This window comes from Salmo salar, unplaced genomic scaffold (assembly GCF_965601325.2).
Source record: "Salmo salar unplaced genomic scaffold, fSalSal1 ptg000645l, whole genome shotgun sequence".
Lineage (NCBI taxonomy): Eukaryota > Metazoa > Chordata > Actinopteri > Salmoniformes > Salmonidae > Salmo > Salmo salar.
The window spans coordinates 550,647-574,493 of record NW_027675450.1 but is presented as its reverse complement, the minus strand read 5'-3'; the positions used below and the strand labels follow the sequence as shown (position 1 = coordinate 574,493).

Below are 23,847 nucleotides of genomic sequence, written 5' to 3'. Positions count from 1 at the left end.
GAGCACGGGCCCAGAGGGGAAGGACACACGGAAGGAGGAGGACCAAGGAGCGGTAGCAGGAGGAGAAGGGGAAAGACAAGATACGGGAGCAGAAGAACTGGAAGAAGAGGAAGGAAAGGAGGAGAAAGGGAGAAAGGGAGTGGAGGAGCGAGAGAGAGCAACAGTGGAGGGAGAGGGGGTGGAGGGGGTGCCGGGGGCAGGGCCTGTGGAGGAGGGGGGAGAGGGGGTGGGGGGGTGGGGAGACAGCATGTCGAGCGCCCTTGTGGAAGAAATGAGAGGATTGGTGGAGGAGCTGGCGGGGAAGGGGGGTGGTGTTTCCCCGTTACCTCCAACACCGAAGAAGAAAGGGAAGAGGAGGGGGCGCTCGACAGACAGTGTGGGGGTGGCCAAGCGAGTGATGGGGGAGGGAGAGGTATCCTTGTCCTCGCTGGATTTCTCAGCACCTCAACACTTGGCGGAAGGGGACTCCCAAGGTGTGGCTCAGGGCTGGGCGTCGGGGGGGAACCTCAACTCCTGTTTGGGGAGATGGGGTTCCCTACTCTCAGCCCAGCAGGCTACAGGGAGGGAGAAATGGAGGGTGTTGGTGGGAAACCCGGGATGCAGGGCACTCAGAGGTCTAACACCATGCCTGCATCCTGGGTTGGAGAGATGGAGGAGGACGGGGGGGGGACGTCAGGAGAGGAGAAGACGTCCCCTCCGGATGAGATGGAGCAGGGGAGCATCGGGTGAGCCTCCTGTTTTTTGTTGGTTTTGAATTTAATTTGTTAAAGCGAGTATTTGTTTTAATTTATAATGATACATTCTGTTAATATTTTTAGTTTAAATGTAAGGGGTTTGAGGGATGTTGTTAAGAGGAGGGCGGTTTTTAGTTTCAACAACAACAACAACAACAACAAAAATCGCACAGATTTGTTAGCTATGTTTAAGGTGGAGGCTGTAAATTTTTCTGTCATATCGTTTTTGTCGGATGACTCCTTTTTTGTTGTTGTTGTTGTTGTTGAAGAATTGACATGCTAGCTAGATGCGCTAGCCATATCTAGCTAGGTGTGTGTGCGGAGATCGAGTGTGTGCCACAGTCGGACACTATTCCTGGGCAAGGAACGTCGGGGAGATTTTCTCTCCGCTTTTCTGGCATAATCACGGCGCCTTTGGCGAAATCCGATACTTGGTACTCTCTTAAAATACAACGGTTCGAGGGCTGGATAATTAATCACCTATTCATCTGGAGGATTTTGTGTCAAATTGTGGGATCTGGGAAGCCGGGCCTGTGGTGGAACGGAGTGAGGCCCTCCTTTATGACCCAGCAGCAGCAGAAGCTATTCTAGCTAGCACGGTTAGCTTAGCTAGCTGTCAACGTCTGATACCAACGGGGATTGCGAGGGAGAAATATTGGCAGCATTTCATACAAAGGCGACGACAATACTTTCTCGCTATATAAAAAACGTTAAAAGACTCCTGTGACAGATATGGCTGCAATCATAAAGGAAATTGTCAGCCGAAACAAAAGGAGATACCAGGAGGATGGGTTTGACTTGGACTTGACTTATATTTATCCCAACATAATTGCTATGGGCTTTCCTGCTGAAAGACTTGAGGGTGTCTACAGAAACAATATCGATGACGTAGTACGGTTTCTGGACTCTAAGCACAAAAATCATTACAAGATATATAATCTGTGCGCTGAGCGACAATATGACGCAATCAAATTTAATTGCATAGTTGCACAATATCCGTTTGAGGATCACAATCCCCCCCAGCTGGAGCTGATCAAACCGTTCTGCGAAGATCTTGACCAGTGGTTAAGTGAGGACGACAATCACGTGGCGGCGATTCACTGTAAAGCTGGAAAGGGACGTACGGGTGTCATGATCTGTGCTTACCTGTTACACCGGGGCAAGTTCCTCAAAGCACAGGAAGCTCTGGACTTCTACGGTGAAGTCAGGACCAGAGATAAGAAGGGAGTGACAATCCCCAGCCAGAGGCGCTATGTCTACTATTATAGCCACCTTCTCAAGAACCAGCTGGATTACAAACCAGTGGCTCTGCTCTTCCACAAGATGGTGTTCGAGACGGTGCCCATGTTCAGTGGCGGAACGTGTCGGGACACTTCCATTAAAAACAAGAGTGAGCAGATTCCACATGGTTTCAGGAAAGGGAATTGGCACTGGGATCCTCAGTTTGTCGTGTACCAGCTTAAGGTAAAGATCCACACGTCCAACCCGGTGAACACGCGGAAGGAGGAGAAGTACGTGTTCTTCGAGTTCCCCCAGCCACTGCCCGTGGGTGGAGACATCAAGGTGGAGTTCTTCCACAAACAGAACAAGATGATGAAGAAGGATAAGATGTTTCATTTCTGGGTGAACACCTTTTTCGTCCCTGGACCAGAGGAGCACTTTGAGAAGGTTGAGAACGGGACGTTACCAAAGGAGCAGGCAGGAATTCAAACAGGAGGAACGGGGGACAACGACAAGGATTACCTGATCCTCTCACTGACGAAGAACGACCTGGACAAGGCCAACATGGATAAAGCAAACAGATACTTCTCCCCCAACTTCAAGGTGAAGCTGTACTTTACCAAGACTGTGGAGGACATCTTCAACTCTGAGGCCAGCACTTCCACCTCACTAACGCCAGACGTTAGTGACAACGAGGCGGACCATTACCGATACTCTGACACCACAGACTCTGACCCGGAGAACGAACCGTTTGATGAGGAGCAACAGACGCAAATAACAAAAGTGTGAGATTTTTATGGGAAGTAAAAAAAATAAAAATAATAATAATACCTACTTTCAGAGGGGGAAAAAAGGAACTTGAATATAAACTGAAAAGCAAGTACCTTTTTCCCCACCAACCTACGGCAGCAGGACATTTGCGTCACGGAATATGCCACCAATTATAGGAACAATAATGCTGACCAAGTTTTCTTTATTCTTTTGCATATTTTGCCCCTCCCCCGCTCATTCATCCGGAAAGTATTGACACCGTTGTTGAGTGGGAAAAGGTTCAGTTGCCGGCCGAGTTTTACCTCAAGTTTTGGGGTATACTTGGACCAGTGGTCCTGGAAGTCTTGAAGGCCATCCTTGAGACGGGGGTCCCGGGGGGATCAATGGCTGTTGGTGTGCTGTCACTTCTTTATAAGAAGGGGGAAGTAACAGACCTTGGCAACTGGCGGCCGTTGACCATGCTGTGTGTAGACTATAAGCTGTTAGCAAAGGTCTTAGCGGACCGGTTGCGCACAGCCCTTCCCTACGTCGTCCATGAGGATCAGACGTGCGGGGTAGAGGGCCGCTCTATTAGGTGGAACCTACAGTTGATCAGGGACTCCATCGCTTGGGTAGAAGATAGAGGGCTGCCTTTAATGGTAGCAGCGCTAGATCAGGCGAAAGCCTTTGATCGCGTGAATAGATCTTTTCTATTCAGGGTGTTAGGTAGATTAGGATTTGGGGAGAAGTTTATAGGATGGATCCGTACATTATATGTCGGAGCGGGGTGCCGAGTTAGCGTAAACAGTCACTTGGGTGACGTTTTTGACCTCTCATCTGGGGTCAGGCAGGGATGCCCGCTCTCGGCTCTCCTCTTCGTTCTGTACATGGAGCCTCTGGGAGCTGCCATTAGGGCAGACACAGGGGTGGAGGGCTTGCTGATCCCTGGAAGCGGTGGTTTGCGCATCAAGTTGACGCAATACGCCGATGACACTTCCTTGCTGCTTTGCAAGGACTCGTGCCTGACAAGGTCCCTTGCCATTATTGGGGACTTCACCCGAGCGTCGGGAGCGGTTCTTAACCACGCAAAGTCTTCCGTGAAGTTTTTCGGAAGGTGGCGTGGTAGGACGGATGTGCCCGGGGGGTTCTCTCTCTGTAACGGGGCCCTGAGGATCCTCGGGGTCCATTTTGAGAACTCCGGCTCAGCGACGCTGAACTGGAACATGGGTATCGCAGTGGTACAGAGGAAGCTAGCAATGTGGAGGGCAAGGTCACTGTCTTTTGTTGGCAAGGTCCTGGTTCTCAAGGTAGATGTATTACAGTCTCTTTTGTACTTGGCATACATCTACCCATTGCCGGCTTGTCTGAGGAGGCCTCTAGTGAGGCTTGTGTTTCAGTTCATGTGGGGTGGCAGGTACGAGTGGGTCGCCAGGGCACGCATGCTCTGTCCCATCGGGGAGGGAGGTAGGGGGGTACCACATCTCCCCCTCAAGCTGGACACAATTTTTGTTTCTTTTCTGTTGACGGAGCTTGCTCAGCCGGTGATACACCCGTCCGGTTACCTCCTGCGGGTGTTCTTCTCGTATCAGGCGAGAAGCATAATGGTGTGGTCTAACACGGGTCCTCGGGCGGAGCAGCTGCCGTGGCACTTTGGTCATGCGGCAAAGTGGCTGCGTGCGCACCCCGAGGTTGAAGTTGCCCGAGTAGGTTTAAATCACAGGCACCTGAGGAGGTCAGACAGGCAGGTAGTCCGGCACCTGTAGTGGGCGTTCCGGCAGTGGTCTGGGAGGGAGTGCAGGCGCGGGGTCTGGACAACAGGCTCAAGGACCTGAATTGGTTGAGCCTCCACAAGTGTTTGCCGGTGCGCTCCACCATGTACCGGCATAGCTAGGCGCGTTCCCCCACCTGCCCAAGACCTTCTTGTGGCGGGGAGGAGACTGTGCGCCATGTCTTTTGGGACTGTGCCATTGCCGGAGTAGTATGGGCGAAGGCACGGGTGTTGTTAGGAAGGGTAAGAGGGGATTTTGTTTTGACATGGGCTAGGCTAGAGAGAGGTGTAGGGAGAGCGAGGGGAACGGATAGGGATAGGTTTCTGCTCTGGCTTCTCATGAGCCTCTTTAAGCGGGGGCTGTGGGAAGCCAGGCAGAACATGGTCAAGACAGGGAGAGATTGGGGGGTGGAAGGAATAGTGAGGAGGGTGGAAGGAGATTTGAGGGGGAGGATGAAGAGGGAGGAGAGGAAGTGGGGGCAGCATGCTGCCCGGGAGAGGTGGAAAGGGGGATTAGGGCTGGGGTTATTTTAGATTAGGGACTGGGAGATAGGGAAAGGTAGTGTTTAGGATGACGGGGAGGGATGATGCTCCCCTAAGTTTTTGTTTTGGGGTTTTTGTTTTGTTTGATAAATTAAAATACCATTATTTGTGTTTGAAAGAAATATTTGATTTTGAAGGAATGAATGGTATTGAAAGTAATAAATTATTTCCCCCCCCCCCCAAAAAAAAATCTGTTCGAAGTGAAGCCGGAGAGAAGCGAGTCAGTCGGGAAAGGGACGTGTCAGGGAAGAAGTGCATTCGAGTAATAAAATCAAAAAAAAAAAAAAAATCGCACAGATTTGTTAGCTATGTTTAAGGTGGAGGCTGTCAATTTTTCTGTCATATCGTTTTTGTCGGATGACTCCTTTTTTGTTGTTGTTGTTGTTGTTGAAGATTTGACATGCTAGCTAGATGCGCTAGCCATATCTAGCTAGGTGTGTGTGCGGAGGTCGAGTGTGTGCCACAGTCGGACACTATTCCTGGGCAAGGAACGTCGGGGAGATTTTCTCTCCGCTTTTCTGGCATAATCACGGCGCCTTTGGCGAAATCCGATACTTGGTACTCTCTTAAAATACAACGGTTCGAGGGCTGGATAATTAATCACCTATTCATCTGGAGGATTTTGTGTCAAATTGTGGGATCTGGGAAGCCGGGCCTGTGGTGGAATGGAGTGAGGCCCTCCTTTATGACCCAGCAGCAGCAGAAGCTATTCTAGCTAGCACGGTTAGCTTAGCTAGCTGTCAACGTCTGATACCAACGGGGATTGCGAGGGAGAAATATTGGCAGCATTTCATACAAAGGCGACGACAATACTTTCTCGTTATATAAAAAACGTTAAAAGACTCCTGTGACAGATATGGCTGCAATCATAAAGGAAATTGTCAGCCGAAACAAAAGGAGATACCAGGAGGATGGGTTTGACTTGGACTTGACTTATATTTATCCCAACATAATTGCTATGGGCTTTCCTGCTGAAAGACTTGAGGGTGTCTACAGAAACAATATCGATGACGTAGTACGGTTTCTGGACTCTAAGCACAAAAATCATTACAAGATATATAATCTGTGCGCTGAGCGACAATATGACGCAATCAAATTTAATTGCATAGTTGCACAATATCCGTTTGAGGATCACAATCCCCCCCAGCTGGAGCTGATCAAACCGTTCTGCGAAGATCTTGACCAGTGGTTAAGTGAGGACGACAATCACGTGGCGGCGATTCACTGTAAAGCTGGAAAGGGACGTACGGGTGTCATGATCTGTGCTTACCTGTTACACCGGGGCAAGTTCCTCAAAGCACAGGAAGCTCTGGACTTCTACGGTGAAGTCAGGACCAGAGATAAGAAGGGAGTGACAATCCCCAGCCAGAGGCGCTATGTCTACTATTATAGCCACCTTCTCAAGAACCAGCTGGATTACAAACCAGTGGCTCTGCTCTTCCACAAGATGGTGTTCGAGACGGTGCCCATGTTCAGTGGCGGAACGTGTCGGGACACTTCCATTAAAAACAAGAGTGAGCAGATTCCACATGGTTTCAGGAAAGGGAATTGGCACTGGGATCCTCAGTTTGTCGTGTACCAGCTTAAGGTAAAGATCCACACGTCCAACCCGGTGAACACGCGGAAGGAGGAGAAGTACGTGTTCTTCGAGTTCCCCCAGCCACTGCCCGTGGGTGGAGACATCAAGGTGGAGTTCTTCCACAAACAGAACAAGATGATGAAGAAGGATAAGATGTTTCATTTCTGGGTGAACACCTTTTTCGTCCCTGGACCAGAGGAGCACTTTGAGAAGGTTGAGAACGGGACGTTACCAAAGGAGCAGGCAGGAATTCAAACAGGAGGAACGGGGGACAACGACAAGGATTACCTGATCCTCTCACTGACGAAGAACGACCTGGACAAGGCCAACATGGATAAAGCAAACAGATACTTCTCCCCCAACTTCAAGGTGAAGCTGTACTTTACCAAGACTGTGGAGGACATCTTCAACTCTGAGGCCAGCACTTCCACCTCACTAACGCCAGACGTTAGTGACAACGAGGCGGACCATTACCGATACTCTGACACCACAGACTCTGACCCGGAGAACGAACCGTTTGATGAGGAGCAACAGACGCAAATAACAAAAGTGTGAGATTTTTATGGGAAGTAAAAAAAATAAAAATAATAATAATACCTACTTTCAGAGGGGGAAAAAAGGAACTTGAATATAAACTGAAAAGCAAGTACCTTTTTCCCCACCAACCTACGGCAGCAGGACATTTGCGTCACGGAATATGCCACCAATTATAGGAACAATAATGCTGACCAAGTTTTCTTTATTCTTTTGCATATTTTGCCCCTCCCCCGCTCATTCATCCGGAAAGTATTGACACCGTTGTTGAGTGGGAAAAGGTTCAGTTGCCGGCCGAGTTTTACCTCAAGTTTTGGGGTATACTTGGACCAGTGGTCCTGGAAGTCTTGAAGGCCATCCTTGAGACGGGGGTCCCGGGGGGATCAATGGCTGTTGGTGTGCTGTCACTTCTTTATAAGAAGGGGGAAGTAACAGACCTTGGCAACTGGCGGCCGTTGACCATGCTGTGTGTAGACTATAAGCTGTTAGCAAAGGTCTTAGCGGACCGGTTGCGCACAGCCCTTCCCTACGTCGTCCATGAGGATCAGACGTGCGGGGTAGAGGGCCGCTCTATTAGGTGGAACCTACAGTTGATCAGGGACTCCATCGCTTGGGTAGAAGATAGAGGGCTGCCTTTAATGGTAGCAGCGCTAGATCAGGCGAAAGCCTTTGATCGCGTGAATAGATCTTTTCTATTCAGGGTGTTAGGTAGATTAGGATTTGGGGAGAAGTTTATAGGATGGATCCGTACATTATATGTCGGAGCGGGGTGCCGAGTTAGCGTAAACAGTCACTTGGGTGACGTTTTTGACCTCTCATCTGGGGTCAGGCAGGGATGCCCGCTCTCGGCTCTCCTCTTCGTTCTGTACATGGAGCCTCTGGGAGCTGCCATTAGGGCAGACACAGGGGTGGAGGGCTTGCTGATCCCTGGAAGCGGTGGTTTGCGCATCAAGTTGACGCAATACGCCGATGACACTTCCTTGCTGCTTTGCAAGGACTCGTGCCTGACAAGGTCCCTTGCCATTATTGGGGACTTCACCCGAGCGTCGGGAGCGGTTCTTAACCACGCAAAGTCTTCCGTGAAGTTTTTCGGAAGGTGGCGTGGTAGGACGGATGTGCCCGGGGGGTTCTCTCTCTGTAACGGGGCCCTGAGGATCCTCGGGGTCCATTTTGAGAACTCCGGCTCAGCGACGCTGAACTGGAACATGGGTATCGCAGTGGTACAGAGGAAGCTAGCAATGTGGAGGGCAAGGTCACTGTCTTTTGTTGGCAAGGTCCTGGTTCTCAAGGTAGATGTATTACAGTCTCTTTTGTACTTGGCATACATCTACCCATTGCCGGCTTGTCTGAGGAGGCCTCTAGTGAGGCTTGTGTTTCAGTTCATGTGGGGTGGCAGGTACGAGTGGGTCGCCAGGGCACGCATGCTCTGTCCCATCGGGGAGGGAGGTAGGGGGGTACCACATCTCCCCCTCAAGCTGGACACAATTTTTGTTTCTTTTCTGTTGACGGAGCTTGCTCAGCCGGTGATACACCCGTCCGGTTACCTCCTGCGGGTGTTCTTCTCGTATCAGGCGAGAAGCGTAATGGTGTGGTCTAACACGGGTCCTCGGGCGGAGCAGCTGCCGTGGCACTTTGGTCATGCGGCAAAGTGGCTGCGTGCGCACCCCGAGGTTGAAGTTGCCCGAGTAGGTTTAAATCACAGGCACCTGTATGAGGAGGTCAGACAGGCAGGTAGTCCGGCACCTGTAGTGGGCGTTCCGGCAGTGGTCTGGGAGGGAGTGCAGGCGCGGGGTCTGGACAACAGGCTCAAGGACCTGAATTGGTTGAGCCTCCACAAGTGTTTGCCGGTGCGCTCCACCATGTACCGGCATAGCTAGGCGCGTTCCCCCACCTGCCCAAGACCTTCTTGTGGCGGGGAGGAGACTGTGCGCCATGTCTTTTGGGACTGTGCCATTGCCGGAGTAGTATGGGCGAAGGCACGGGTGTTGTTAGGAAGGGTAAGAGGGGATTTTGTTTTGACATGGGCTAGGCTAGAGAGAGGTGTAGGGAGAGCGAGGGGAACGGATAGGGATAGGTTTCTGCTCTGGCTTCTCATGAGCCTCTTTAAGCGGGGGCTGTGGGAAGCCAGGCAGAACATGGTCAAGACAGGGAGAGATTGGGGGGTGGAAGGAATAGTGAGGAGGGTGGAAGGAGATTTGAGGGGGAGGATGAAGAGGGAGGAGAGGAAGTGGGGGCAGCATGCTGCCCGGGAGAGGTGGAAAGGGGGATTAGGGCTGGGGTTATTTTAGATTAGGGACTGGGAGATAGGGAAAGGTAGTGTTTAGGATGACGGGGAGGGATGATGCTCCCCTAAGTTTTTGTTTTGGGGTTTTTGTTTTGTTTGATAAATTAAAATACCATTATTTGTGTTTGAAAGAAATATTTGATTTTGTAAGGAATGAATGGTATTGAAAGTAATAAATTATTTCCCCCCCCCCCCCAAAAAAAAATCTGTTCGAAGTGAAGCCGGAGAGAAGCGAGTCAGTCGGGAAAGGGACGTGTCAGGGAAGAAGTGCATTCGAGTAATAAAATCAACAACAAAAAAAAAAATCGCACAGATTTGTTAGCTATGTTTAAGGTGGAGGCTGTCAATTTTTCTGTCATATCGTTTTTGTCGGATGACTCCTTTTTTGTTGTTGTTGTTGTTGTTGAAGATTTGACATGCTAGCTAGATGCGCTAGCCATATCTAGCTAGGTGTGTGTGCGGAGGTCGAGTGTGTGCCACAGTCGGACACTATTCCTGGGCAAGGAACGTCGGGGAGATTTTCTCTCCGCTTTTCTGGCATAATCACGGCGCCTTTGGCGAAATCCGATACTTGGTACTCTCTTAAAATACAACGGTTCGAGGGCTGGATAATTAATCACCTATTCATCTGGAGGATTTTGTGTCAAATTGTGGGATCTGGGAAGCCGGGCCTGTGGTGGAATGGAGTGAGGCCCTCCTTTATGACCCAGCAGCAGCAGAAGCTATTCTAGCTAGCACGGTTAGCTTAGCTAGCTGTCAACGTCTGATACCAACGGGGATTGCGAGGGAGAAATATTGGCAGCATTTCATACAAAGGCGACGACAATACTTTCTCGTTATATAAAAAACGTTAAAAGACTCCTGTGACAGATATGGCTGCAATCATAAAGGAAATTGTCAGCCGAAACAAAAGGAGATACCAGGAGGATGGGTTTGACTTGGACTTGACTTATATTTATCCCAACATAATTGCTATGGGCTTTCCTGCTGAAAGACTTGAGGGTGTCTACAGAAACAATATCGATGACGTAGTACGGTTTCTGGACTCTAAGCACAAAAATCATTACAAGATATATAATCTGTGCGCTGAGCGACAATATGACGCAATCAAATTTAATTGCATAGTTGCACAATATCCGTTTGAGGATCACAATCCCCCCCAGCTGGAGCTGATCAAACCGTTCTGCGAAGATCTTGACCAGTGGTTAAGTGAGGACGACAATCACGTGGCGGCGATTCACTGTAAAGCTGGAAAGGGACGTACGGGTGTCATGATCTGTGCTTACCTGTTACACCGGGGCAAGTTCCTCAAAGCACAGGAAGCTCTGGACTTCTACGGTGAAGTCAGGACCAGAGATAAGAAGGGAGTGACAATCCCCAGCCAGAGGCGCTATGTCTACTATTATAGCCACCTTCTCAAGAACCAGCTGGATTACAAACCAGTGGCTCTGCTCTTCCACAAGATGGTGTTCGAGACGGTGCCCATGTTCAGTGGCGGAACGTGTCGGGACACTTCCATTAAAAACAAGAGTGAGCAGATTCCACATGGTTTCAGGAAAGGGAATTGGCACTGGGATCCTCAGTTTGTCGTGTACCAGCTTAACCTGTTGGGGAAAGGGGGCAGTATTTGCACGGCCGGATAAAAAACGTACCCGATTTAATCTGGTTACTACTCCTGCCCAGTAAATAGAATATGCATATAATTATTAGCTTTGGATAGAAAACACTCCAAAGTTTCTAAAACTGTTTGAATGGTGTCTGTGAGTATAACAGAACTCATATGGCAGGCAAAAACCTGAGAAGATTCTGTACAGGAAGTACCCTGTCTGACCATTTTTTGGCCTTCTTTGACATCTCTTTCCAAAACAAAGGATCTCTGCGGTAACGTGACACTTTCTGATGCTCCCATAGGCTCTCAGAAGGCGGCAAAACGTTGAATTATGACGCTGCTGTCTCTGGTTGAAAAACAGTAGCTCATTTTGTAAGTGGCCATCTGAGAGGAATGATGCTCGAGCGCTCGTCCCCGTGAAGGGTCCATTTCAGTCATTGAATGAAAACAAACACTCCCGGTCGGAATATTATCGCTATTTTACGAGTAAAGTGGCATAAAAATTGACTTTAAACAGCGGTTGACATGCTTCGAAGTACGGTAATGGAATATTTAGAATTTTTTTGTCACGATATGCGTCGGGTGCGTGACCGTTCTTTACCCTTGGATAGTGTCTTGAACGCACGAACAAAACGCCGGTATTTGGATATAACGATGGATTATTTTGAACCAAACCAACATTTGTTATTGTAGTAGAAGTCCCGGGAGTGCATTCTGATGAAGACATCAAAGGTAAGACCATTTTTCTTATAGTAAATCTGACTTTGGTGAGGGCTAAACTTGGTTGGTGTGTAAATGGCTAGCCCTGTGATGCCGGGCTATATACTCAGAATATTGCAAAATTTGCTTTCACCGAAAAGCTATTTTAAAATCGGACATGGCGATTGCATAAAGAAGTTCTGTATCTATAATTCTTTAAATAATTGTTATGTTTTTTGTGAACGTTTATCGTGAGTAATTTAGTAAATTCACAGGAAGTTTTCGGTGGGAATGCTAGTTCTGAACGTCACATGCTAATGTAAAAAAGCTGTTTTTTGATATAAATATGAACTTGATTGAACAGAACATGCATGTATTGTATAACATAATGTCCTAGGGTTGTCATCTGATGAAGATCATCAAAGGTTAGTGCTGAATTTAGCTGTGGTTTTGTTTTTTGTGACATTATATGCTAGCTTGAAAAATGGGTGTCTGATTATTTCTGGCTGGGTACTCTGCTGACATAATCTAATGTTTTGCTTTCGTTGTAAAGCCTTTTTGAAATCGGACAGTGTGGTTAGATTAACGAGAGTCTTGTCTTTAAAATGCTGTGAAAGCAGGTCAAATCGTTGCAGCTATTAGTTACAGTTAAAACTGTCTTCGGTTTTATAACGTTGAACTAGTTAACAAAAGCGGTAGCTGCTCTTCCCTTCCGGGTACTCCTTGCCCGGACTTACACCCACACACACATATATATATATATATATATATAATGACAACCAAAATGATTCAGCTAACTATGTTAGCTAGAGGGATGAACTATAATCGTCTCAATTACGATTTTAAAATCTACCGTTAGGTCCATATTGTTTTTCCAGTAGATGTAGCTAAGAATAGCAGGTAAATAACAAGCAACGTAACGCTAGTTAGCGAGGGTTAGCATTTGTTAGCTTTTAGCTGTCGACGATAACTTAGCGTGAGCTGGCCAACAAGTGACTGACTGTTAAATTACAAGTTAGCTATGTATGAATGTATGTTAATATTTTAAACAAATATTCCTTACATAAACTAATTTAAGCGATATTCCGGTATATTCGATGCCGACTGCGCTAAGTAACTAGCTCCGGAAGCTGAATTTACACCATTACGGCAAATCTTTCTCCAAAACGCAGCCGCCGGTTTCCAATAGTTACCACAGCCACAAAGTCAAAAATGGTCTATATCGTCCAAATTCATGAAAACAACAATTTCCTTATTTATTTATTTTTTTGTCTTGATTTAGGGTTAGGCATAAGGTTAGCAGTATGGTTAGGTTTAAAAAAAATCAGATAAAAAAAATATATATATATAAATGGTAGAAATAAGCGGGGTTTATGACTTTGTGGCAGTGGTAACTAGTGACGGTGCAAGACAACAGAGGCCAAATGAGGATACTGGGCAAGCGCCCTAAAACACTCAGCGAGGAGATCCTGTCGGTGTCCCGGTTTAACGTTGCTGCTTTCCCAGCCACCGGGCGTCAGGCAAATCCTCGTTCTGGCCGACGGCGAAGTTGGTTAAAAAAAACAACCGACGTAGTTTAAAACAAGTGACGTAGGTTAAACACGTGGGGTAGGGAGTAATAATAATAATCATAAGCCATTTAGCAGACCCTTTTATCCAAAGCTACTTACAGTCATGCGTGCATACAATGAGTTGCCATCGATCATGACTCTCAGTTTCTTTACATTAATGTAATGCCCCGTGTACACTAGCAAGCGGTGAAACACCGCTTCACATTCATTTTTCAATGGAAGGAAAGCGGTGAGGGCGGAGAGATGACCAATCATATCGAGTGGTTCCCATGACGCATTTGACGCTAGGCGACCCAAGGACCTTCTTCAGCCAAGATGGCGGACAGAAATACTACGATGGAAGCAAATGTTAACCTGTTAGGGCTAGGGGGCAGTATTGACACGGCTGGATAAAAAACATACCCGATTTAATCTGGTTACCACTCCTACCCAGTAACTAGAATATGCATATACTTATTACATATGGATAGAAAACACCCTAAATTTTCTAAAACTGTTTGAATGGTGTCTGTGAGTATAACAGAACTCAAATGGCAGGTCAAAACCTGAGAGATTCCTTTACAGGAAGTGGCCTGTCTGACCATTTCTTGAACTTCTTTTCCATCTCTATCATTTACTAAGGATCTCTGCTCTAACGTGACACTTCCCACGTCGTCCATAGGCGCTCAGAGCCCGGGAAAAAACAGAATGTCGTCATTCCAGCCCCAGGCTGAAACACATTATCGCCTTTCTCAAGTGGCCGATCAAGGGACACTGGGCTTATGCGCGTGACCCCGACCGCGCCCGCCTTTGGGATTTTTTCCTCTGTTTGCCGAAAAGGAGATTCCCTGTCGGAATATTATCGCTTTTCTACGAGAAAAATGTCGTAAAAATTGATTTTAAACAGCGGTTGACATGCTTCGAAGTACGGTAATGGAATATTTAGAATTTTATTGTCACGAATTGCGCCATGCGCGCGACACTTCTTTACTATTTCGGATAGTGTCTGGAACGCACGAACAAAATGCCGCTATTCGGATATAACGATGGATTATTTTGGACCAAACCAACATTTGTTATTGAAGTAGCAGTCCTGGGTGTGCATTCTGACGAAGACAACAAAAGGTAATCAAACTTTTATAATAGTAAATATGATTATGGTGAGTGCTAAACTTGCCGGGTGTCTAAATAGCGAGCCCGTGATGCCTGGGCTATGTACTTAGAATATTGCAAAATGTGCTTTCACCAAAAAGCTATTTTAAAATCGGACATATCGAGTGCATAGAGGAGGTCTGTATCTATAATTCTTAAAATAATTGTTATGCTTTTTGTGAACGTTTATCGTGAGTAATTTAGTAAAATGTTAGCGAATTCTCCGGAAGTTTGCGGGGGGTATGCTAGTTCTGAACGTCACATGCTAATGTAAAAAGCTGGTTTTTGATATAAATATGAACTTGATTGAACAAAACATGCATGTATTGTATAACATAATGTCCTAGGGTTGTCATCTGATGAAGATCATCAAAGGTGAGTGCTGCATTTAGCTGTCTTCTGGGTTTTGGTGACATTATATGCTGGCTTGAAAAATGGGTGTCTGATTATTTCTGGCTTGGTACTCTGCTGACATAATCTAATGTTTTGCTTTTGTTGTAAAGCCTTTTTGAAATCGGACAGTGTGGTTAGATTAACGAGAGTCTTGTCTTTAAATGGCTGTAAAATAGTCATATGTTTGAGAAATTGAAGTAATAGGATTTTTAAGGTTTTGAAAATCGCGCCACAGGCTGGCAGTGGCTGTTACGTAGGTGGGACGCAAGTGTCCCACCTAGCCCATAGAGGTTAAGTAATTATAACATCATAACGAATCATGCGAGAAAAAAAATGTACCGTTGAGAGGAATATTTTAGTTCATGTAGAGACAAAATATTATGCATATTTTTTTCTGTCATTAAGTTAATTTACGAAAATCGCTATTTAGTAAGCTAGCTAACATTAGCCAGCTAGCTGGCTAGCTTTATTGGCATTGTGACATGAGTATGAAATTGTAATTCTGTTTGTTTAATGTTTTAGGGACTCCTGAAACAACCAGCAAACCAGGTTGTCCTCTTGTGAAACAGTGGATGTAAAGAATCTAGCTAGCTAAAGCATTTACTGCACATTTAATGTAAAATTTTGTAAGCTTGCCTGGCTTATATTTGTCTTGCAATGCAGCTGAAGTAAGGTAGCTAGCTAACTCTTTTCTTGCTTATTGTGCAGTGGAGGATAAAAAATACCTGTATACCTGTGGATGTGTAGCTAGCTATGTAGCCGATCTGTGTATGGACCCTAAAACGTTTGGTATAAATATTAGTTCAGAACCTAGCTATGAACCTCAGCTATCATAGCCCAAAGAAGGTGAAGAAGCCCGCCGCAGCGGCCAAGAAGGCGGCCAAGAGCCCCAAGAAGGCTACCAAGGCAGCGAAGCCCAAAGCCGCCAAGCCCAAGGCAGCCAAGGCCAAGAAGGCAGCCCCCAAGAAGAAGTAAAGCTATTACAAACGGTGTTCTACTCGACACATGTTGTTACCACAAAAGGCTCTTTTAAGAGCCACCCACCTCTTTCCATAAAAGCGCATGTTATTCCATGTACTACTTGTCGTTCAAAAGAACTGAAATGACGCACACTAGGCTACTTTTACGCACAACGTTTTCCCACTCTGGGAGAGGCATATAATAGAATAATAGTGCAGCACCCTCACCAGTCATTTGTGTATGAGCCATTGTTGTGATGTGTTAAGATGTGTTACATGTCATATTGATCTTCATAATAAGAAGAATACATACTATAGTGGGTTGGAATTCAAACTGGAGAGGACAGCTGCACCCTCACCAGCCATTTCTTTGTATTATGAGCCACTCTCGACCAGAGGCAGGCTGCTGTGATGTGTTAATCATCATCATCAGAAGCATCCTAATACTATAGCGTATTGGAAATCCCAGCGAATAGTGCAGCTATCTATGTGTTTCCCATTTGGATGATTTCAGTGATTTGATTTCTCACAAAGTCGGAGGGAAACAGAGTAGCCTAGCCCTTCTCACTCAGCTGCCTGCGGGCGGGCGGGCGGGCGGGCTTAGGGCTGGCTGTCTGTCTGTCCCTCACTCCAATTGGATAAGGCCACACCGGCCCGGTGGCCAATCGCTGCCTCTTGTGGCGAGGTATAAGTAAGGCTCTCAAGGTGCCCAGCGGCTCATTCAGACTTTCTGTGACATACTGAAGCTACCAATATGAGCGGAAGAGGCAAAACCGGAGGCAAGGCCAGGGCCAAGGCAAAGACACGTTCATCCCGTGCCGGACTCCAGTTCCCCGTGGGCCGTGTGCACAGGCTGCTGCGCAAAGGCAACTACGCCGAGCGTGTGGGCGCTGGCGCACCAGTGTACCTGGCCACCGTGCTCGAGTACCTGACTGCTGAGATCCTGGAGTTGGCCGGCAACGCTGCCCGTGACAACAAGAAGACTCGTATCATCCCCCGTCACCTGCAGCTGGCCGTCCGTAACGACGAGGAGCTGAACAAACTGCTTGGCGGCGTGACCATCGCTCAGGGTGGTGTGCTGCCCAACATCCAGGCAGTGCTGCTCCCCAAGAAGACTGAGAAGGCCGTCAAAGCCAAGTAAAATCGCTACTGCGGCTGCAACTTGACTACTCAACCCCCAAAGGCTCTTTTAAGAGCCAACCACCTAGCTCTGCAAAAGCGCAAAGTGTCCTTTCTATGACTGCCACATATTGAGTGGGTGTATACCCAACTATTTCGACTCTTTGTTACATACACGGCACACTATCATGAGGCCTTAAATGAACAATAACACCTAGGCTAGAATTCGATCGGTGACTATTATTGCGCGTAAAGTGTCGGCCCTAACAAAAGACCCAAGCTCGCCTCGGCGAGGGTGGGGGTTGCATTTTGGGGCGGCACGGAGAGGCCGAGCCTCCCGTCCAATGGGCCTCGGAGGAGGCCTCCGCAACGGGCCAATCAGGGTGGTGTGGAGATGGTGTCCAATCAGCAGACGCCGCTGCCGGCTTTATAAACTTCACATAGGCATTTGGAGGCTATACTCCGACTGTGAAAGAAGGAAGCTAGCTAGCGCCATGGCCAGAATCAAATCAAATCAAATCAAATGTATTTATATAGCCCTTCGTACATCAGCTGATATCTCAAAGTGCTGTACAGAAACCCAGCCTAAAACCCCAAACAGCAAGCAAAGCATGTGAAAGAAGCACGGTGGCTAGGAAAAACTCCCTAGGAAAAACTCCCTAGAAAGGCCAAAAACCTAGGAAGAAACCTAGAGAGGAACCAGGCTATGAGGGGTGGCCAGTCCTCTTCTGGCTGTGCAGGGTGGATATTATAACAGAACATGGTCAAGATGTTAAAATGTTCATAAATGACCAGCATGGTCAAATAATAATAATCATAGTAGTTGTCGAGGGTGCAACAAGCACGTCCGGTGAACAGGTCAGGGTTCCATAGCCGCAGGCAGAACAGTTGAAACTGGAGCAGCAGCACGGCAAGGTGGACTGGGGACAGCAAGGAGTCATCATACCAGGTAGTCCTGAGGCATGGTCCTAGGGCTCAGGTCCTCCGAGAGAAAGACAGAAAGAGAGAAAGAGAGAATTAGAGAGAGCATATTTAAATTCACACAGGACACCGGATAAGACAAGAGAAATACTCCAGATGTAACAGACTGACCCTAGCCCCCCGACACATAAACTACTGCAGCATAAATACTGGAGGCTGAGACAGGAGGGATCATAAGACACTGTGGCCCCATCCGATGATACTCCCGGACAGGGCCAAACAGGCAGGATATAACCCCACCCACTTTGCCAAAGCACAGCCCCCACACCACTAGAGGGATGTCTCCAACCACCAACTTACCATCCTAAGACAAGGCCGAGTATAGCCCACAACGATCTCCGCCATGGCACAACCCAAGGGGGGGCGCCAACCCAGACAGGAAGACCACGTCAGTGACTCAACCCACTCAAGTGACGCACCCCTCCCATGGACGGCATGGAAGAACACCAGTAAGCCAGTGACTCAGCCCCTGTAAAAGGGTTAGAGGCAGAGAATCCCAGTGGAAAGAGGGGAACCGGCAAGGCAGAGACAGCAAGGGCGGTTCGTTGCTCCAGCCTTTCCGTTCACCTTCACACTCCTGGGCCAGACTATACTTAATCATAGGACCTACTGAAGAGATAAGTCTTCAGTAAAGACTTAAAGGTTGAGACTGAGTCTGCGTCTCACATTGGTAGGCAGACCATTCCATAAAAATGGAGCTCTATAGGAGAAAGCCCTACCTCCAGCCGTTTGCTTAGAAATTCTAGGCACAATTAGGAGGCCTGCGTCTTGTGACCGTAGCGTACGTGTAGGTATGTACGGCAGGACCAAATCGGAAAGATAGGTAGGAGCAAGCCCATGTAATGCTTTGTAGGTTAGCAGTAAAACCTTGAAATCAGCCCTTGCCTTAACAGGAAGCCAGTGTAGGGAGGCTAGCACTGGAGTAATATGATCAAATGTTTTGGTTCTAGTCAGGATTCTAGCAGCCGTATTTAGCACTAACTGAAGTTTGTTTAGTGCTTTATCCGGGTAGCCGGAAAGTAGAGCATTGCAGTAGTCCAGCCTAGAAGTAACAAAAGCATGGATTAATTTTTCTGCGTCATTTTTGGACAGAAAGTTTCTGATTTTTGCAATGTTACGTAGATGGAAAAAAGCTGTCCTTGAAACAGTCTTGATATGTTCTTCAAAAGAGAGATCAGGGTCCAGAGTAACGCTGAGGTCCTTCACAGTTTTATTTGAGACGACTGTACAACCATCCAGATTAATTGTCAGATTCAACAGAAGATCTCTTTGTTTCTTGGGACCTAGAACAAGCATCTCTGTTTTGTCCGAGTTTAAAAGTAGAAAGTTTGCAGCCATCCACTTCTTTATGTCTGAAACACAGGCTTCTAGCGAGGGCAATTTTGGGGCTTCACCATGTTTCATTGAAATGTACAGCTGTGTGTCGTCCGCATAGCAGTGAAATTTAACATTATGTTTTCGAATGACATCCCCAAGAGGTAAAATATATAGTGAAAACAATAGTCGTCCTAAAACGGAACCTTGAGGAACACCGAAATTTACAATTGATTTGTCAGAGGACAAACCATTCACAGAGACAAACTGATATCTTTCCGACAGATAAGATCTAAACCAGGCCAGAACTTGTCCATGTAGACCAATTTGGGTTTCCAATCTCTCCAAAAGAATGTGGTGATCGATGGTATCAAAAGCGGCACTGAGATCTAGGAGCACGAGGACAGATGCAGAGCCTCGGTCTGACGTCATTAAAAGGTCATTTACCACCTTCACAAGTGCAGTCTCAGTGCTATGATGGGGTCTAAAACCAGACTGAAGCGTTTCGTATACATTGTTTGTCTTCAGGAAGGCAGTGAGTTGCCAGGCAACAGCTTTTTCTAAAATTTTTGAGAGGAATGGAAGATTCGATATAGGCCGATAGTTTTTTATAATTTCTGGATCAAGATTCGGCTTTTTCAAGAGAGGCTTTATTACTGCCACTTTTAGTGAGCTTGGTACACATCCGGTGGATAGAGAGCCGTTTATTATGTTCAACATAGGAGGGCCAAGCACAGGAAGCAGCTCTTTCAGTAGTTTAGTTGGAATAGGGTCCAGTATGCAGCTTGAGGGTTTGGAGGCCATGATTATTTTCATCATTGTGTCAAGAGATATAGTACTAAAACACTTTAGTATCTCCCTTGATCCTAGGTCCTGGCAGAGTTGTGCAGACTCAGGACAATGGAGCTTTGGAGGAATACCCAGATTTAAAGAGGAGTCTGTAATTTGCTTTCTAATGATCATGATCTTTTCCTCAAAGAAGTTCATACATTTATTACTGCTGAAGTGAAAGCCATCCTCCATTTGCGAAGGCTGCTTTTTAGTTAGCTTTGCGACAGTATCAAAAATAAATTTCGGATTGTTCTTATTTTCCTCAATTAAGTTGGAAAAATAGGATGATCGAGCAGCAGTGAGGGCTCTTCGATACTGCACGGTACTGTCTTTCCAAGCTAGTCGGAAGACTTCCAGTTTGGTGTGGCGCCATTTCCGTTCCAATTTTCTGGAAGCTTGCTTCAGAGCTCGTGTATTTTCTGTATACCAGGGAGCTAGTTTCTTATGACAGAAGGTTTTAGTTTTTAGGGGTGCAACTGCATCTAGGGTATTGCGCAAGGTTAAATTGAGTTCCTCGGTTAGGTGGTTAACTGATTTTTGTCCTCTGACGTCCTTGGGTAGGCAGAGGGAGTCTGGAAGGGCATCAAGGAATCTTTGGGTTGTCTGAGAATTTATAGTACGACTTTTAATGCTCCTTGGTTGGGGTCTGAGCAGATTATTTGTTGCGATTGCAAACGTAATAAAATGGTGGTCCGATAGTCCAGGATTATGAGGAAAAACATTAAGATCCACAACATTTATTCCATGGGACAAAACTAGGTCCAGAGTATGACTGTGGCAGTGAGTATGTCCAGAGACATGTTGGACAAAACCCACTGAGTCGATGATGGCTCCGAAAGCTTTTTGGAGTGGGTCTGTGGACTTTTCCATGTGAATGTTAAAGTCACCAAAAATTTGAATATTATCTGCTATGACTACATGATCCGATAGGAATTCAGGGAACTCAGTGAGGAACACTGCATATGGCCCAGGAGGCCTGTAAACAGTAGCTATAAAAAGTGAGTGAGTAGGCTGCATAGATTTCATGACTAGAAGCTCAAAAGACGAAAACATCAGTTTTTTTTTTGGTAAATTGAAATTTGCTATTGTAAATGTTAGCAACACCTCCGCCTTTGCCGGATGCACGGGGGGTATGGTCACTAGTGTAACCAGGGGGTGAGGCCTCATTTAACACAGTAAATTCATCAGGCTTAAGCCATGTTTCAGTCAGGCCAATCACATCAAGATTATGATCAGTGATTAGTTTGTTGACTATAACTGCCTTGGAAGTGAGGGATCTAACATTAAGTAACCCAATTTTGAGATGTGAGGTATCACAATCTCTTTCAATAATGACAGGAATGGAGGAGGTCTTTATTCCAGTGAGATTGCTAAAGCGAACACCGCCATTTTTAATTTTGCCCAACCTAGATCGAGGCACAGACACGGTCTCAATGGGGAAAGCTGAGCTGACTACGCTGACTGTGCTAGTGGCAGACTCCACTAAGCTGGCAGGCTGGCTAACAGCCTGCTGCCTGGCCTGCACCCTATTTCATTGTGGAGCTAGAGGAGTTAGAGCCCTGTCTATGTTCGTAGATAAGATGAGAGCACCCCTCCAGCTAGGATGGAGTCCGTCACTCCTCAACAGGCCAGGCTTGGTCCTGTTTGTGGGTGAGTCCCAGAAAGAGGGCCAATTATCTACAAATTCTATCTTTTGGGAGGGGCAGAAAACAGTTTTCAACCAGCGATTGAGTTGTGAGACTCTGCTGTAGAGCTCATCACTCCCCCTAACTGGGAGGGGGCCAGAGACAATTAATCGATGCCGACACAACTTTCTAGCTGATTTACACGCTGAAGCTATGTTGCGCTTGGTGACCTCTGACTGTTTCATCCTAACATCGTTGGTGCCGACGTGGATAACAATATCTCTATACTCTCTGCACTCGCGAATTTTAGCCATAGCCAGCACCGTCTTCAGATTAGCCTTAACGTCGGTAGCCCCCTGGTAAACATTGTAGGATCGCTGGATGATTAGTTTTAAGTCTAATACTGCGGGTAATGGAGTCGCCAATGACTAGGGTTTTCAATTTGTCAGAGCTAATGGTGGGAGCTGTCGGCGTCTCAGACCCCACAACGGGAGGAGTAGAGACCAGAGAAGTCTCGGCCTCCGACTCCGACTCGCTTAATGGGGAGAACCGGTTGAAAGTTTCTGTCGGCTGAATAAGCGACACCGGTTGAGCATTCCTACAGCGTTTCCCTCCAGAAGCCATGAGAAAGTTGTCCGGCTGCGGGGACCGTGCGAGGGGGTTTATACTAACGTTACTATCTGTACTTACTGGTGGCACAGACGCTGTTTCATCCTTTCCTACACTGAAATTGCCCTTGCCTAACGATTGCGTCTGAAGCTGGGATTGCAGCACAGCTATCCTTGCCGTAAGGCGATCGTTCTCCTGTATATTATAAGTACAATGACTGCAATTAGAAGGCATCATGTTAATGTTACTTAGCTTCGGCTGTTTGAAGTCCTGACGAACCATGTCCAGATAAAACCTCCGGGGTGAAAAAGTTGAATGAAAAAAAGTTGAGTGAGGGAAAAAGTAAAAATATACAGTAATGAAAAAGTAAAAACCGTCAGGTAGCAAAGTAAGATCGGCAACAAAACGCACAGCAGCGTAAACAAGTCTGCAAGTTGTGACCGGAAACAGGAAACCGGAAACCCGTTGTGATAAACTGTGTATCTAGAGCTGGGTGTCTTCATGCACTATGTTTCTTATTTTATTTTATTTCATCTTTATTTAACCAGGTAAGCTAGTGGAGAACAAGTTCTCATTGAGAACTGCGACCTGGCCAAGATAAAGCAAAGCAGTGCGACACAAACAACAACACAGTGTTACAATTGGAATCAACAAGCGTACAGTCAATAACACAATAGAAAAAAAGAAAGTCTATATTCAGTGTGTGCAAATGGCATGAGGAGGTAAGGTAATAAATAGGCCATAGTAGCGAAGTAATTACAATTTAGCAAATTAACACTGGAGTGATAGTTGAGCAGATGATGATGTGCAAGTAGAAATACTGGTGTGCAAAGGGGCAGAAAGTAAATAAAAACAATATGTGGATGAGGTAGGTAGATTGGGTGGGCTATTTACAGATGGGCTATGTACAGCTGCAGCGATCGGTTAGCTGCTCAGATAGCTGATGTTTAAAGTTAGTGAGGGAAATATAAGTCTCAAGCTTCAGCGATTTTTGCAATTCGTTCCAGTCATTGGCAGCAGAGAACTGGAAGGAAAGGCGGCCAAAGGAGTTGTTGACTTTGGGGATGACCAGTGAGATATACCTGCTGGAGCGCGTGCTACGGGTGGGTGTTGTTATCGTGACCAGTGAGCTGAGATAAGGCGGAGCTTTACCTAGCATAGACTTAGATGACCTGGAGCCAGTGGGTCTGGTGACGAATAGGTAGCGAGGGCCAGCCGACTAGAGCATACAGGTCGCAGTGGTCATATCAATACAATTTACCTTTTCTTTACACTGTTCTAATGAAAGTACATTTCCATAATATCAGCTATCTTCCATAAACGTCGAACAAGGATTGAACCCATGTGCTTCAGTTTACAGAAACAGATGATTTAGCATATCTATTTCCTTCTTAGAATGTCAACATTCTGGAAAGTGGGAGTTGTGCAAAAGATAATTTAACAACTAAATACACTGAACAGAGAAGTTGGGGATTAACGTTGGACCGCATACATGTAAAGTACTGGCTCTACCATAGAAATACATCCCCTTACTATAATAGCTGTGTTGCAATATTGATACAACTTGCTTTTTCTGCAAAGTCCTCCAAATAA

General features: G+C 46.6%; 1 protein-coding gene and 3 pseudogenes across 1 annotated transcript; all 4 read left to right on the top strand.

The window, feature by feature from the left end:
* Nucleotides 1–1,453: 1,453 nt before the first annotated feature.
* On the top strand, nt 1,454–2,873 carry LOC106600773 (phosphatidylinositol 3,4,5-trisphosphate 3-phosphatase and dual-specificity protein phosphatase PTEN pseudogene; annotated as a pseudogene).
* A 2,986-nt stretch (nt 2,874–5,859) lies between these two features.
* LOC106563957 (phosphatidylinositol 3,4,5-trisphosphate 3-phosphatase and dual-specificity protein phosphatase PTEN pseudogene) lies at nt 5,860–7,280 on the top strand (annotated as a pseudogene).
* Nucleotides 7,281–10,272: 2,992 nt separating this feature from the next.
* On the top strand, nt 10,273–11,056 carry LOC106598630 (phosphatidylinositol 3,4,5-trisphosphate 3-phosphatase and dual-specificity protein phosphatase PTEN pseudogene; annotated as a pseudogene).
* A 5,442-nt stretch (nt 11,057–16,498) lies between these two features.
* On the top strand, nt 16,499–16,936 carry LOC123738755 (histone H2A-like). Its single transcript, XM_045713501.2, has one exon. It carries the CDS (start codon nt 16,530–16,532, stop codon nt 16,914–16,916), a length of 387 nt encoding a protein of 128 aa, XP_045569457.1. The 5' UTR covers nt 16,499–16,529; the 3' UTR covers nt 16,917–16,936.
* Nucleotides 16,937–23,847: the final 6,911 nt, after the last annotated feature.